We start from the raw sequence: 16,353 nt of genomic DNA on the forward strand, positions 1-16,353 counted from the left end.
CCATGGAAATCCCACCACTTAGGCCCTTAGAGATGCGTAGATTGTTTCTGAGTTTAAGATAAAAATTTCTTGCTGAAGAATTCCCCAGTCCCGCAAGGGAAATGCAACTGCATCGCACCAGCTGTGACACTCAGGCTTGCTCTAACCGGTACGGCTTTGCACCGTGACGCTCCCGTGAGAGCTGAGGCACTCTCTCCTGATAGTGGTTTTTGCGAGCTCCAGCGTTATAGAGACCCTTTAGCAAACAGTGGAGGAGGAGGTGGATGTTGGATTGCTTTACTACACGTCATTTTCAACTGTTTATAATATTCTTCTGTGTCTACATATTTTCTCTGTGCACATTATTCATCAGAGTAAAAAAAGGAACTATGAAAACCTCGACCAACTTTCCTATGACAACAAGCGAGGACCCAAGGTATATATGCATGGAAATGCACGCCGCCCACCAACCTAACTAGCAAATGAAAAATAGCCACAGCCACCAGAAAAAAAAAAAAAAAAAAAAAACAAAAAAAAAAAAAGAGAAAGAGAAAAAAAGAAAAGAAAAGAAAGAAAAAAAAAAAAGATCCATGACTATGTTTCTTGGTAGCACGTTTTTATGTTGAGATAGTTTGGTTTGGACTTGAGAATGGAAACCTAGCCAGCTGACCCTGGAAGGATTTCTTTTTGAAACATGCATGTGAACCAGTAATTAACTTGCAAGTTTTTTTTTTTTGAAAAGTTGAACCAACCCCCTTTCCTCCCCAAAGGAAACGGTTCCTTGGTGTAAGTTGTTCACTTCTGCTCCCAAAGGTTAACCCTGTGCAATATGTTTTTTTCATTTCCCATGTTTTTGAAAAACAACACTCGTTTGAGTTTTCAATTGCATTTCAAAGCCTTTTTCTCTTTCCTGTACAATGCACGCCTCTTTTTGGGTCTTGATTGACTTCAGTTTGCATGCACAGTGCAAAAAAAAAATAAAAAAAATATTTAAAAAAGAAAGAAAAAACCAAAAAGCCAAAATCTTAAGAGAGAAAGGAAGGAAGGAAAGAAAGAAAAGAAAGAAAAGAAAAGAAAAAAAGAAAAAAATAGCTATAACCCATCTTATTTAGCTGACTTTTGTGCAGTTTAATGAATTCTCTTGACCCTTTTCTAGATAGCATGGCTCTCACAAGCAGTCCTGGGGCTCCCCCACTAACCAGCTTTGCTCACACTAACCACAGGCTGAGAAAGTGCTTCAGTTTGATCCTGGAACCAAAAACGTGACGTCACTGCTGCTGGAGGCTAAGGAGCTGGAGGCTCGTGTCATCATCCTTTCGGCCAGGTAAGGCAGAGCTGTCCCTTCCCCCTCCCTGCTCTGATTTCCTCAGTCTCCCCTTTGCCCAGCGCTGGAGTCAGTGCAGATTTGGGGCTTCTTGTCCTTTCCAGGAGCGTGAGAGAAAAGCCACTGAGAGCCCCACGTCCCAGGCAGGGCGTGGATGCTGTGCTGTGCACGCTGCTGGCCAGGGACCTTGCAATTATGGTTTAGACCTCTGGCTGCCTTGCCAAGTGTTAGCAGCCGCAAAAGCAGCAATAGTTACTGATGATGTGTCCTGATCCACCTGTGAAGGAAGGGAGTCTTATTGTCCCCATGCCTATAGACAGTGAGCCATAAGGAATGGGCTGGATTTGCAGATGCTCAGCAGTGCTGGGTGCTGTGGGATTAGATGAAGCCGAGAGAAAGGTTCCCTTTGCAAGGAATTAGTCATTGCCCAGGAGAACCAGTTACCAGAGGAGGGCTGCCTGGGGATGTTTTCCCTGGTGCTGCCACCCGCTTGGGATCCGATACAGGAGAAAAGGGGCCATCCGGCACCTGGAGCCACCTTGCCGTTCCCTTCTTCTCGTTGCAGTGAGGATGATGCGGCCACGGTGTACAGATCAGCAGCCATGCTCAATATGACAGGCTCCGGCTACGTGTGGCTGGTGGGGGAACGGGAGATATCGGGCAATGCCCTGCGTTACGCCCCTGATGGTAGGCACCCGCCGGAGGTGCCCGTCCTGCTGTCAGCCAGGCTTGGAGGAGCCTGCTCGGAGCTGGGACGACTGGCACCTGCCCTCCCGGGGACCCCTTGGGCTGGGGGAACGCAATGCCATGGTGGTCCCAAGCAAGTGGAGGGTCCCACACATTGCTCTCCGCTCCCTTTGCCTGCACGGGGAGACAGCACTCTGGCAGCCTTGGCCACCCTGTCATGCCCCAAATCCAGCTCACGGGGCTTTGCGAGCTGATCATCACCTCGGGGAAAGGCTTGAGCGATGCAGTGGGGATGGAGCACAGGCTGTCAGCGGTCTGTGTAGCTGTCCCAGTCCCACTTCAGCAGGCAGGACAGTGCCAGCCCAGTGCTGCTGCAGCCGCTTCCCCTGCCTGCTCCTGCCTGAAGCTCAGGCAAGTCCCCAGCCGCATCCACGATGTCCTCGGCACATAACCTTGTGCTTGCTGGTCCCCAAGCCCTGTGCATGGCAGTGACACTGGAGCAGCCGGTGTGCCTGGGGGTGCTGACCTGCCTTCTCCCCTCTACCTGTGGCAGGAGTGATCGGTCTGCAGCTCATCAACGGGAAGAACGAGTCAGCCCACATCAGTGATGCTGTCGCGGTGGTGGCCCAGGCCGTGCATGACTTGTTTGAGAAGGAGAATATCACAGACCCGCCACGAGGTTGCGTGGGCAACACCAACATCTGGAAGACAGGACCTCTTTTCAAGAGGTATTTGGGAAAGGGTCCTTCTGGAGGGAGCAGAGGACCTGCTAGGGGAGAGCTGGAAAAGGTGGGAGCACATGGAAAAGGTGCAGGAGGGCAACACAGTAGCTTTGTTCAGAGTATCTGTCATTAAAGCTTTGGGGCATGTGGCACAGGACTGCTTGGACTCTCCTGCATGATTCAGATGTGAGGGCTACATCTCTCCTAGAACGCTAGCTGGGACGTGGTCTCAGGCACTGATCCCAGTTTGTCCTGTCTGCTTAGGCGTCATCCTGGTGCCTGCCACCAGTTCGGTTCATGCCAACCCATGTTCTGCACAGTGCTTGGGCAGCTGGGATCAGTGTGAGCAGGGAACAACTCTAGGAAGAAGAGACCTGGGAGCCATGATCTCCTCTGGTCTGGATCTTAATTCTGTGGGTGGAAGAGGGAAGAAAGGGGGGTTTTCTGCCACATCCAGGGTGAAGGGGATTTCTGTCAAACTGGAGCTCAGTGCTGCGGACACATTTCTTGCCAAACATTTCAGGGCTGTGGCATGGGTCCGTGTGCTGCAAGCAGGACTTGGGGGCAGGACATCTCGATGCATGGGCAGGCTTCTCTCTGCTGTGGCAAAGACTGGTGCTGTGGTTTTGGGTGGTGGGGTCTCAGCAGGTCAGAGCATGCACGTGTTGGACCTTGCTGCTGCGGGCAGTGACATCAGCAGATGCTGCATGTGCTTCCCAGAAGCCAGTCTTGGTGCTGTGTGGGGTTTTGGGCTATATCACTGCAGATGTTGGAGCCCCAAGGACCTGTTCTGCAGGCTGGACCTTGGTAAAGCAGCAATTCCCTTGGGGTCCCTGTGTGGGAGGGCTGCTCTCTGCAGTGTGCCACCTGCACCAGGGGGTTGCTTTTGGCAGCGGGATCTTGTGCCAGGGGTTGCTCTCTGCAGACGTGGTCGTGGTGTCTGTGGGATGCCCCTTCTGCAGATATGAGTTCTGTCGAGCATGAGACCTGCAAAGCCTGAAGATTATTTTAGAAAAATTTCTGCAGCAACTCAACCTTTGGCATGAGCTATTTAGAGTTGTTCTCTATGGTGCTCTGCAAATGGCTCAGGCAATTCTTCCGTGTCTTCACTATCATCTTTCCAGGGTTTAGGGGCTGGTTTTCCCTTTGGTGGTGTATGTGTGTGCCTGGGGCACTACCCAGGCTGTTATGGGCAGACAGAAGCACGAGGAACAGTGGCATGGACACAGCTCCCAAGGGACCCCCAGAGGAAGGTGTCCTTGGGTGCTGTGGGATAGACCATTCCTTAAGGTAATGGGACTGATCTGGTGGAAAACAAGGGACAATGACAAGATATGGGAGTGCAACATTTGGGAAACTGACTCCGTCCACCAGGAGGGGATGACCACAGGTCTATGAACAGACCATAGGTAGCCTTGTCTGTGTATCTATAGGGTAGCGAGCATATGGCAGGCAACTGAGAGAAAGCATTTGCCTTTCTGATGCCTTCTTAGATGTCCCAATAGCCACAGCAGGTTTTCTAGGTTGGCCCTGCTGTGTTTCTCTTGGTAGGGTGTTGATGTCCTCCAAGTACTCAGAGGGTGTCACGGGACGGGTGGAGTTCAATGAGGATGGGGACAGGAAGTTTGCCAACTACAGCATCATGAACCTGCAGAATCGGAAACTGGTCCAAGTTGGGATTTACAACGGCAGCCACGTATGTACAGGCCTGGACAGGTTGGGTAGGAGGGGTGGGTACGCTGGGGTGTCTGTCTGTGGCTTCATGTCTATCTCCTTCCTCTTGGACTGATCACAGGTCTTGACCAATGACCGGAAGATTATCTGGCCAGGGGGAGAAACTGAGAAACCTCAAGGTTATCAGATGTCAACCAAGCTGAAGGTAACAGCAAACGGCGTTAGGGAGTGGTGGGTCTCCTCAGCTCTCTGCGTGCAGGGCTCTGACTTTATCTGCCTCCCACTTCCACTGCTGCCTCTGCAGCTGTCAGCAGCATCTGCAAACCCAGGGCACCTGGCAGCTCGAGAGGATGTAACAAAATGACTTAGAGAAGGTACTGGAGGGTGTTCAGAGCTACAGCACAGCTTCCAGCTGGAGACAAACTAGATAGGCTGGCAGGCATCCTTTGGTTTGGAGAGAGGCAGCTGGAAAGGGGGTATAAGAGGACAGAAGGGAGGGATGGAGGGATAAGGCGTTCACCATTTCTCGGCACCTGGCATGGGTTTGCAGGACACACGGGGATGGGCTCCTTTGGCCAAGGCATAGTTCAGTTCTGGAGCCTACTGCTACTAGACAGTGCAGAGGCCAGGAGGAAACAGGTTCAAAAGGAGATGGAACAAGTTAGCGGAGGTGGGCGGGTGGTTGCAGTGTTGGGCTGAGGAGCTCCCTGAAGAGCTGATGGCCAGAAGCTGGACGTGACACTGGGAGAAGGTCTCTCCACTCTTGCTTTGCTTCTCATGCTCTTCCCTTAAGTGTAGCCCAGCAGCCACTTTAGTGACTGGATCCTGGGCAGGCTAGTCTTACCAGTGTGGCCGTTCATTTGTCCTAGTGTCCAGGCAAGGGAAATCAGACATTCCCACTGGCAGTGAGCCCTTATTCCTGCAGAGGTGGTGCAGATGTGTTGGGATGCTGCTTTACTGAAAAGGTCCAGGGCAGGACTGAAATATCTGCATTAGCTTGGGGCGGCGTGACAGCATTTAGAGCTCTATTCAGGGCACTAATCCTGGCTGTCATCAGCCTCCTGTTAGGGAGAGAGGGGTGTGACAGGCTTTGAGGCTGAGGTGAGTGCCACACAAAGGAGGATGCCAATATGGCTAATCGTCATCTTGGGTGCAGGAAAAGCAAATGTTCCCCATGCCACAGCCAGGTCCCGCTGCTGGGCTGAACAGTCTCACGTGCTGAGATGGCAGTGGAGGAGGGCACCATGGTGTTTTGGCCATGCTTACATGGAGAGGGCAGCCCAGCTCACCACCCAGGGGAGCATAACTCTGGAGGGGAACCGGCAAGAGGGTGTTTGTGCTTCACCTTGCAGATCGTGACAATCCATCAAGAGCCCTTTGTGTATGTGAAGCCCACGCAAGCAGATGGGACATGCAGGGAGGAATTCACCATCAATGGAGATCCTGTGAAAAAGGTCTTTTGCACCGGACCCAACGAGACCATCCCAGGTAACTCAGTCTGGTGGTGAGCGCAGCAGCTCCCCCAGCCCTCCCAGCTGATGAGGACTCCTGTCCCCAGAAGGGGTCCCCAGGGAGGTTGCTCATCATTCAGGAGGCCCAAAGAATGAGGACCAGAAAGGTGACAGCATACTTAGCCCCCAACTGCCCTCTGTCAGCTCAGCCCCACAGTAGTGCTGTGCAGTAACTAGGCACTGGGATTCAGGGTTTCGACCCCAACAGATTACTTTCCCACTGTGTCTCTTCTGGGTGGGCTCCAGATGGGCTGTTATGGGGGATTGCATCCCATGTTTCTGTCTCCTGACGTGCTCCAATTCTCTTATCCTTGATCTCAAGCAGAAGCGAGATCCTCAAGGCACATTAGCACCTGCTGTACTGGTACTAACAACACCAGTTTCAAACCATTTTGTTAAGCCTGTTTCAGGAGTAGGAGTGAGCAGGCGGTGGGGAGTACGAGCTGCTTAGCAATGCCAGGCTTGCCCAAATCCTCCTGAAGTGCATCCCCTTGGTCCATCATGCTTTCCTGTGCACATTTACACACACACCCCCCAGCCCCGCGTTGTGTCCTGGACTGTGTTCAAACTGATGGGTTCATGTTAGCACCCCTCCAGCACAGCCTGCAGGCACCAAGCCGCCTCCATCCCCTGCAGGGCTCAGTAGCACCCTCACCCCACCTCACTGGGACACAGAAAATGAATCGAGACCCCTTTGCCTCCAGCTTGCCAGCACCCATAGGTGGTGGGAGCAATGGGAAAGGGCAGTCAGAGTGGATGGCCCTGCCTGAATAATGTGATTACATCTCATATGAAACCAGAGCCATGCAGGCAGCTGTTCTTGCTGGGGACAGCCACGGATCCTGCATGGGGTCCCTGGCAAATTGCTGCCTCCACTTGTCCCCCCCATTTTCTCCCGCCCACAGGCCGCCCAACCGTGGCACTGTGCTGCTACGGCTTCTGCATCGACCTGCTCATCCGGCTGGCAGGGGTGATGAACTTCACCTATGAGGTTCACCTGGTGGCTGATGGTAAATTTGGTACCCAAGAGCGGGTGAGTCTGGGCTGCCTGTGATATCTCTTTGCCCGTATTGTATGTCGAAACACGCACAGGCCTTTCTCTGGAGCAGGAGTGGGATGGGAGGGCAGTGCAGGATGCCTGCCACATGGGGGGGGGGGGGGGGGGGTGTCCTGGCTGGTGGGGGACAGGTGTCGGGGCAGTGGGCTGATCCTGCACTGGCTCTCTGGCAGGTTAACAACAGCAACAAGAAGGAGTGGAATGGGATGATGGGGGAGCTACTGAGCGGCCAAGCAGACATGATTGTGGCTCCCCTCACCATCAACAACGAGCGGGCACAGTACATTGAGTTCTCCAAACCCTTCAAGTACCAGGGCCTCACCATCCTTGTGAAGAAGGTATGGGCTGGGATGGGATGTTTTGTAGAACAGGCCCCTTGCTCCCTAGCTTGCAGACGTGCCATACCTGCACCATGCCCAGGGCCACCTCAGGGCAGCCGCTGCAAATCCCAGCCTTTGCTGTGGGATGCCAGCCTCCAGGCTGCTGGTTTTAATGCTGGGGCTTGTCTCAGCCACTCTGAGCCTTCCTGTGTAGCAGAGCAGGAGGAGCTCAGAGCAGGTCAGGGGTCTTTGTGAGTCCAGCCAGGTGGGCAAGGTGCAGGTGCGATGCGTGTCAGCGCTGTTCACTTCTCTCCTGTGTGCTAGGAAATCCCCCGCAGCACCTTGGACTCGTTCATGCAGCCTTTCCAGAGCACGCTTTGGCTGCTGGTGGGGCTGTCTGTGCACGTGGTGGCAGTGATGTTGTACCTCTTAGACCGATTCAGGTGAGTGCACTTCGGATCACCCAAGGGCTAGAGGGGACAGGGAGGTGCTCCTGGGAACCATCCCCTGGGTCCCCGCAGTGTCTTACTCAGGCACAGCCCTGCAGCCCTTCAGGAGGCTCTCACAGGAGCCAAACCCATTTCTCTGCCCCACCAGCCCCAGGATGAGGTTCACAGCTTCTCAGGCTGCTGCTAGGCTGAAAGATATGGATATGTGGGGTACCCAGCACTTGGCTATGTGGGAACACGCCTGTCAGACCGTGTGCTGTGGTGATGCCTGACCAAGGGGACCGTCAGCCCCTGGGCTCTGAGTTAGTCCCCTTCCTTGGCCCTGAGGCAGCTCCTCTGAAGGGCAGGGAGCCTGTCCCTGCCTCAGCCCTGTGCCCAGAGGCTTTTGCAGTTAATCTGCGGTGACTCCTCCATGTTACAGTGGGAGAGGCTTGAGCTGGCCAGAATCAGATGATCTTCTGACCTGGAGAGAAGCATGATGAGACCAGTACCAGTGTGAGCCAGACAGAGATGCAGACCAGCAGAGGGGACATGCAAGGCAGTGGGACATGAGGGGTGAAGAGCTGTTTGAGGCACAGGCACAGTCTGTAGGGATGAGTGAGGCAGGGCTGTGTCAGGACACTTACAGCACAGTGGAGAGCCCTGGGAACCCAGATAAGAGATATGAGAAGAGCTCCGTCTTGTTTTCCAGCCCGTTTGGCCGGTTCAAAGTGAATAGTGAGGAGGAGGAGGAAGATGCCCTGACCCTCTCCTCAGCAATGTGGTTCTCCTGGGGAGTCCTGCTGAACTCCGGCATCGGAGAAGGTGCGTCACAGTGTGCAGTGGGACTGCTCTGCCCTGCAACCCCAGCCCTGAGCTGGGGGGGACACTGGGCCGGAGGAGAAGCCTGTGTCCTCTCCCACTGCCTCCCTCTGTGTCAGGGGTGATGCCATGAGGGAACCTCATCTTCTGAGCTTTCCCTGGAGTGGGCTGGTAGGGCATTCAGTGACATGGGGTTGGCACACTTGTGGCACTTGTGTGGACCGTCCTGCCACCCCTCGCCATCAGTGATGGGAAATGGGTCCTTCTTGGGCTGCTTCTCCTGCCCAGGGTTACCCACCCACTCAGGGTGAGACACATCATGTCCTGGAAGGAACTGGGTTTTCCTTGGTTTGGGGTCCTTGCACAGCTGTCAGCAGAGCAGATAGACGATGCGCACCTGCAACTGCCATTGGTCTCATGTGGGATGGACACGGCGCTGGTGACCAAGTCAAGCCCTTGTGTCAGTCTGACCTTGCCTCTCTCCTTCCAGGTGCTCCCCGGAGTTTCTCTGCCCGTATTCTTGGCATGGTGTGGGCTGGCTTTGCTATGATCATTGTGGCTTCATACACTGCCAATCTGGCAGCCTTTCTGGTGTTAGACCGGCCTGAGGAGAGAATTACGGGCATTAACGACCCCCGGGTAATGACCCCTTGCTTGCTTTCCCCTTCCCTGTCCACTTCTGGGCAGAGATGCAGATGCCTCCAGCGGGTATCTCCTGGCTTATATAATGCGGTTCGTAGTACCCAGGGTCCTGCTTCAACATGGCTGTGGGTCTGTGCCAGGGAGCTGAGCCCCAGGTAGCTTCACCTGGGGCTGTTGCTGGTGGGTTTGAGCCCCTGTGCTGGGTGGGAATGGACAGACACAGGGAGGGATCAGCAGGAAAAAAAAATGTCCAGAAATAGCACGTACCCAGCCAAACTGCCTGCCAGTTCCTGGAGAGCCTGCACTAACCAACGAGGAAACGATTCATTATGGATGAGTTATAACTAATGCAATTGTCCCTGCGGTGCAGTCAATACTCTCAGCAGATACCAGCATGTCTCAAACTCATTTCCTGCTCTGGCAAGGACACAGCCACAGCTATCAGCCCAGGCATGCAGGAATGTACCCCACAGCAGCGCTGACCCACAGCATCCCACACCCTACTGTGTCCTCTGCCCACAGCACTGCCAGCCCCAGGACATCCACAGGCCTCCTGCATCCTCAGTGCCACAGCCCCTTTCCCATAGCATCCCCTGCCCCACCAGCATGGTCTCAGATCATCCACTGCCCCATGGCATCTTCAGCTGTGCTCAGATCGAGGTCTTCTCTGGGAAACAGATCCCTGAAGGAGATGGGAAATTAGGAAACACAGCTTTGGGGTGATCCAGTTTGGTTGAGGGACAGAAGAAATAGGAGCCCTGCCCTTGCCTTTCAGCTGCGCAACCCCTCGGATAAATTCATCTATGCCACGGTGAAGCAGAGCTCGGTGGACATCTACTTCCGACGGCAGGTGGAGCTGAGCACCATGTACCGGCATATGGAGAAACACAACTACGAGAGCGCTGCTGAAGCCATCCAGGCAGTGAGGGACAAGTGAGTGGGGCCAGCACCTTGCCTGGCCATGCTGGGAAGAGTTTCAGGGAGCTGCAGTTTGGTGGAGCAAGCAGGGCTGATGCAAACCTGGAGGGAGCTGCAGTCAAAGCATGGTTTGACAGGACTTGACCAGCTGGTGGTGGGTGGGATCTTCCTAGTCCTGGTGTGTGCCAGGTCTCTGGATGGAGAGCACGAGGTCTGTGTGGGGAAGGGCACAGTCGGAGCCCTGGCCCTGGTCGTGGCTTCCTCTGCACTTGCTTCTGAGCAAGGCTGGGTGGCTTCAAATCCCATGTAAACCCTTCGTACTCCTCCTTCAAAATCTTCCCAAGCCTTTTTGCCTCCCAGCAGCACAGACCCTGCTGGGAGAAGGGTGATGCTCTTCAGTGTTTAAATTAGGGCTGGGAGCACCCTGTTGTGCCCACGGTGGCTACAGACAAGCTGGGGTGCCCAGCCTTACCTGTCTGTCCTCTCTTGGTGTCCAGCAAGCTCCATGCCTTCATCTGGGACTCGGCGGTGCTGGAGTTTGAAGCCTCCCAGAAGTGTGACCTGGTGACGACGGGGGAGCTTTTCTTCCGCTCCGGCTTCGGGATTGGGATGCGCAAGGACAGCCCGTGGAAGCAGAACGTCTCCCTGGCCATCCTCAAGTCCGTACACAGCGCTTGGCATGGGGCTTGCCCCGAATGCTGCATGTGTTAGCACGCAAGTAGTCTCGTGCCAGACACTGCCACCCCAACCCTTCAAACCCGCTGCAGGGACAGGGGGTCTGGGGGCTGCCATGTCACTCCTGATGGAGGGGATGTGCCTGAGTGACCTGGGTGGGCACCCATGGGCCCTAGCTCTGGTCTCAGGGCTGGGTAAGCAGCACAGAGCTGGTGGGAGGGCAGAGCAGAGCAGGGCAGGGAGCAGGAGCTGTGCTCAGCCACAGAAGCGTAGGCAAAGTGGGCAGCGAGCAGCCCTGAGGCCATCCAACACCACGTCCCCGTAAGCAGGACACAGGCTGCAGCAGCAGGCAGAGGTGCTGGCATCTCCCCGCTTCTCCCTGCGAGCTCAGCCTGGCCAGCAGCACTGCGCTGCCCTGGCGTGGTGTCCCAGGGCTTTTTCTTTCAACTCTGGCTATTCCTGTCAGGCAGAGATATGGCAGTCCTGTTGAGCCCAGTTAAGGCTTTTTTACATTTTATACACGCATTAGCCTGCAGCATACAGCGCTGCAAGTCGGTCTGATATTATGCATGAAAAGGGCTTTCCTTGTATTAGTTCAGAAATGCCACGCTCCCTGCAGACAGAGGAATGTGGTGATGGAGCAACAGGCAGCTGGGAAGAAGCAAGTGGAAGGAGGGGGACATGTGAGATTAATTTTATGGAGAGACAGGGCCAGGAGTAATCAGGGTCCTGCCTAAGGCGCAGAGACAAAAAACCTGAGAGGGAGGGTGGGCAGGTTGTGGAAGACACAGGCAGGACCCAGGGCAATGTAGGGAGCCATGGGACCCCATCTGTGGGGTGGTCTTACCATGAGGATGGGTGGCAGCGGGACAGATGGGATTTGGGACAACAATATGAGAAGTCTGGAGAGGCAGCAAGAGTCCTTGGTGTCCTCCTGGGAGAGGCTAGGGAAGCCCAGGGCTACAGGTGGCCTAGGAAGGCAGTGGGGATATACCAGGAAAGGGGGACCCGTGGGGGGAATGCATGCTCTGTGCCCACCTCCATGCTTGCTAGCTGTTCGGGCATAAACAGGCGAGGACATGGTTTGTTTCCTTCTAAGCTGTGACACCAATTTGCTGGGAAGTCCCAGCCATCGCCACGCACAGCGGGGAGCTGCCAGGCAGCAGTTTTGCCCCTGCTTTGATCTGGAGGGTGCTGGTGTTCACCAGATAGAACGGGGGTCCTGCATTGCCTGAGCTCCCAAGTGGCCCTGGTGGCATGCAGACACACGCAGTGCAGACGGCCACCGCAGACAGGCCACACTCTCTATGTAAAAGCCACGCATGCACATGCATGTGCACGCACACGCAGCCAGCCAGGTGTGCACACACAAATGTGCACGCACACGCACCGTCGGTTTGTGTGTTTGTAGGCTGCAGGCACGTGCAGGCTCCTAGGACGGAGGGCATGAAGGCACCAGAAGCGTGTGCCCCAGCTGCCTGTGGCTGGTCCCCAGTGACTACTCAGTCGTGTCTGCTTGTGCTTTCAGGTCCCACGAGAACGGCTTCATGGAGGATTTGGACAAGACTTGGGTGAGGTATCAGGAGTGTGATTCCCGTAGCAATGCCCCAGCAACACTCACCTTTGAAAATATGGCAGGTTTGTTCTGCAAACCTCTTTCTTCCTCTTCGCTGGGTAGCCTGCTTTCGCTCAAGACATTCTCCTCTCCGGGGCTCTCCTCTCGGGCCAAAGCTCTGCTTCTTCTGGGTTTGTGCTTTCCTAGCGCTGGGAGGCTGCTGTGTTGGGCTCCAATCTAACCTTGTCCGAAACAGCTCTGCAAAGCTTCCCCCACCTTCCCTGGGGTGGCTTCCTCAGCGGTGGGGCTGTCCTGCTTTGAACATTGCTCCCCTCCCTCTGCTCTGGCCAAACTGCGGCTGTCACAGTGGAATCAGAGCTGTCGCCAAGGCAGAGAGAGGGGAGCAGCACCTCGGGGGAGGCGAGAGCAGCCGCGGAGGCGAGCGAGGACCCTGCTGCAGGAGGGAGCTGGCGGCGAGGGGCAGCTCCCCAGCCCTGAGGAGCGTGTCCCGGCTGGCCTTGGGCAGTGGGCAGGGGGCAGGAGGAGGATAAGCAATACAGAGGGTTTTTTTCCTTGGTCCCCCTTTGCAAAGACTGCGAGATCCCCCAGATGGGCTCTCCCCTTGCAGCAATGCGGTGCTGCCAGTCCTTCACTCAGGCATCATGGTGATGGGGGACGAGGGGTGTCCAACGGGACCCTGTCCTCACCAGCACCGCCACCCAGGGCACAAGCACCAAGGGAGGGGGCACTTTGCTCTGTCTACTCAAGACACCACTCCCAAAATGTCAGCTCCGAGAGTTGCAGCGGGCCAGGACAGCACAGAGAGCTCTGTGCACAACTGCCCTTCCCAATGAGCCAAACAGGAGCACCAGAGCTGTGTTTCTGGTCCAAACGACCCCACAGCCCCAGGGGATGGGGTCTGCGCTGGTGCTGGGTGCAGCACTCAGTGCACTGTGCCTGTCCCCAGCATCACTGCAGCACAGCCCGTGCCCTGTGCCCAACCGACAGGAGCTTGCACGGTCATCCAGCACCCCGTCACCTTTCTGCCCATCTCTGCGGGTACCCAAACTGTAGCGCTGTCCTGCTCTGCAGCGTTCCCCTTCCCAGCCCCTCCAGGACTGTGGGGGGATGGCAGGGGGCCAGGGGGACCCTGGGTTGACAGATGCTCCTGTTGCTGAGCGTGAGACAGAGGAAATGAAGTGTCATGTTGCGATTTCCATTGCCCCCTGTAACTTTCCTGCTTATTTCAGGTGTGTTTATGCTGGTGGCTGGAGGTATTGTTGCCGGGATATTTTTAATATTCATAGAAATAGCTTACAAAAGGCATAAGGACGCGCGGAGGAAGCAGATGCAGCTGGCGTTTGCGGCCGTTAATGTGTGGAGGAAAAACCTGCAGGTAGGACAAACCGTTTTTAGAGCAAATCTCCAACAGGTGCGTTTTCCATTCCTTCACCAAATGAGTGAATGCAGAGCTGTGGATTAGCATGGGGCCCTCTGTCCCCCACCCTGCACCCAAGTAACCCCAGCTGGGTGCTCCTCGGCACCTAGCAAGCTATAGGGTAGGGTCCCTGCCTTGTCCCTGGGAGCTGCCCTTGGCCGATGCCATCTCTCCCGGGAGGTGTCGTGCACAGCTCCAGCCAGGGCAGAGACCTGGACCAAACGTCCCCAGCGGTGCTCGGGATGGGGACTTTGCTCTGCTGGTGACCGTGTGCCTGAGCCATGTCTTGCTGTGGCCGAGCACACCGCGCCAGTGTGGCTGCTTTTGCAGGTGCTCTATCCTGCTGGTGGCTCCGGCCACGCTCACCAGCAGACGGGAGGGTTAATCTGCTGCCACTGAGCATCCCTGCCCAGTGCTCAGGTGGAAAAATGCTCCAGGGATGGTTTCCATCACCTACCACTCCCTGCCCATTCCCTGGGGGCAAAGTAGCCCTTGCCATACCCGAGACCAACTCCAAAAAGAGGTGGTGCGTGCTCTTGTCATTTGGAGACAAGGACATCTCCCCACATGGGAGCCAGCAGTGCCGGTGCCTGTCAGTGCCGAGGCTGCCCCAGGCCCCCTCCATGGAACCATGGCTCTCCCCGACTTCTCCCATCCCTGAAGCACCTCCGTGCCACCCAGGCTGGGGAGCCTGGGAGTGCCAGTGGTGCCTGGCAGTGACACTGAGCTGTGGGCACGTCCGTGGGCCACCAGCCTCACACTTCCCTTATCCCATTGCTTTTGGGGTTGAGCCCCACGGTGCCCCCAAATCCCAGTTTAGGGCAGATGGAGGCTCTCTTTGAATTGCCCGGGCTGCTTTTTTCCCTTGGGGAAGCAACCCAGCGTTCAGAGAGCAAGAGAACCTTTAGGCAACTGCCGTTGGCAGCAGAGCCAGTGAATGGAAGAGAGAGAACAATGCTCGGGGACCCCAAAACAAGCCCAGAGCGGTGGCCCTGTGGGAGCAGCGCTGGCTGGGGCGCGCGGGTGGGCTGCCTGGGTGGAGGTGACCTGCTCGAGAGCAGTGAGGGGAAGCACGAGGCCGGGCTGCTGTATCCTGAGAGCTCGCTGGGTTCAATTCACTAAGAGTCTCGGAAAAGCCATTTTTCAATATTTTTTTTTCTTTTTTTATTTTTTTTTTCCTTTGCTTCCAAAAAACAGCAGCACCGAGGGGGTTCAGGCTGCTGGGACAGAGCACACTAGTCGCACTGCCATTTTTCACTTGCCAACCTTCTAGAAAATACTGCACTGGGTCCTTGGGCAGAGTCTGTGGGACTGTGAGCAAAGCATGCTGCCCTGTGGGGGTAAACAGCCTCATGGTAAAGAGCCGTTTGACATTGTAAGACTTTTCCACAGGAGGAAACGTCAGAGCACTAGTATCTGGTACATTGCTAGAAGGTAGGCAAGTGGAAAGATTTATTTGTTAAAACAAACAAACAAAAATAATGGTTTTTGGGATCACAGTTTTGCCATGGCTATTTCCTGAGATGCCATGGAAGAAAAAGACATTTCATTCCATTCATCTTGCTTTCCTTTCCGTTTGTGCATGTCCGCAAAAGAGAGAACTGAGAAGGAGGAGCAAATGTATCCCCGAGCATGCTCTACGCACCAGCGGGATACATTTTGGTTACCCCCGTGCGGTAGCAGAGCCAGACCTGGTCACTCCGTCCCCCGTCGGAAAGGTCACACTCATTGGCACGAAAGCAATTGGGGAGGAATCGTTCTCAGCGCCCGCCGCAGAGCGCGGCTGGTCCCCACGGCTCGCTGCCCCCGCACCATGGCGGCTGGTGCTCCCAGCCTGCGCTAACCAGGTCCGACTCGCTAACACCAATGGCTACATTTTTCAGTTCTGTTTCTCTTTGAGTTCATCCCAACCCCGATGACATCATAGCGCTAACGCTTTGCCTCCTCCCTTTCTTTTCCTTTACTTTTTTTCCTTTTCTTTTTCTTCCAGTTTCCTTTTATTTTTCAACCTGTTTTACTTTGGAAAAAAAAAAAAAAACCAAACCAACAAACAACCAACCACACAACCACCACCAACAACCACGTTCGGCTTTGCACAACTGCATCATTTAAATTTTTGAATACATTTTTTTTTTTTTTTTACAGAATATTCATACAATGACTTCTCTTTCAATGCAGTCCTCTCTCTCTCTTGTGGCACTAGGATTCAGCCTCAGAAAAGGCCCTGAGCAATTATTTTTATTTTTTTAGTGGTAGGTGCAGCATCTCACCTCTCGGTCTAGCCAGGCTAGCGGTGGAAGCGAGGGGCAGGGCGCCAGGCAGAGCATCCCCAGGAAGCGAGGTCAGCTGTGCCGGCCTGGCCGCAGACACCCAGGAGAGCAGGGCTAAGTCCCGGAGGGGTTTCCAGCGCTCCAGACGTGAGGCCGGCCCCGTAGCTGTAGCAGTGTGGCGGCCGTGCTGTAGCCATGGGTCAACGGAGGCCCTTGGAGGACTGGGAGTGACAGGACACCTCCAGTAGCTTTCTCACCTAAATGAAGGACATGACACGGGGCAGTATTCAAATAGATTTAGCGTTTCCAACAACACACTAGAGATCTAATC

General features: G+C 55.0%; 1 protein-coding gene across 12 annotated transcripts in view; it reads left to right on the top strand.

Annotated features, from left to right (window-relative positions):
• Positions 1-16,353, top strand: part of GRIN1 (glutamate ionotropic receptor NMDA type subunit 1) — a 40,306-nt gene that overhangs the window by 16,044 nt on the left and 7,909 nt on the right. For 4 of the 12 annotated variants that reach the window (XM_040607155.1, XM_040607157.1, XM_040607151.1 and 1 more), the window contains exons 4-19: positions 353-415; positions 1,203-1,303; positions 1,869-1,990; positions 2,544-2,718; positions 4,264-4,408; positions 4,508-4,591; positions 5,739-5,874; positions 6,803-6,930; positions 7,128-7,292; positions 7,599-7,717; positions 8,415-8,527; positions 9,015-9,163; positions 9,942-10,099; positions 10,582-10,743; positions 12,288-12,397; positions 13,565-13,710. In XM_040607155.1, the coding sequence (XP_040463089.1) occupies positions 353-415; positions 1,203-1,303; positions 1,869-1,990; positions 2,544-2,718; positions 4,264-4,408; positions 4,508-4,591; positions 5,739-5,874; positions 6,803-6,930; positions 7,128-7,292; positions 7,599-7,717; positions 8,415-8,527; positions 9,015-9,163; positions 9,942-10,099; positions 10,582-10,743; positions 12,288-12,397; positions 13,565-13,710 (2,076 nt within the window). Of the gene's footprint in view, positions 1-352; positions 416-1,202; positions 1,304-1,868; positions 1,991-2,543; positions 2,719-4,263; positions 4,409-4,507; positions 4,592-5,738; positions 5,875-6,802; positions 6,931-7,127; positions 7,293-7,598; positions 7,718-8,414; positions 8,528-9,014; positions 9,164-9,941; positions 10,100-10,581; positions 10,744-12,287; positions 12,398-13,564; positions 13,711-15,144; positions 15,187-15,347; positions 15,600-16,353 lie in introns of all 12 variants that reach the window. The other 8 variants (XM_040607156.1, XM_040607161.1, XM_040607153.1 and 5 more) reach the window with 4 other exon arrangements.

Source organism: Falco naumanni, chromosome 9 (assembly GCF_017639655.2).
Source record: "Falco naumanni isolate bFalNau1 chromosome 9, bFalNau1.pat, whole genome shotgun sequence".
Taxonomy (NCBI): Eukaryota; Metazoa; Chordata; class Aves; order Falconiformes; family Falconidae; genus Falco; species Falco naumanni.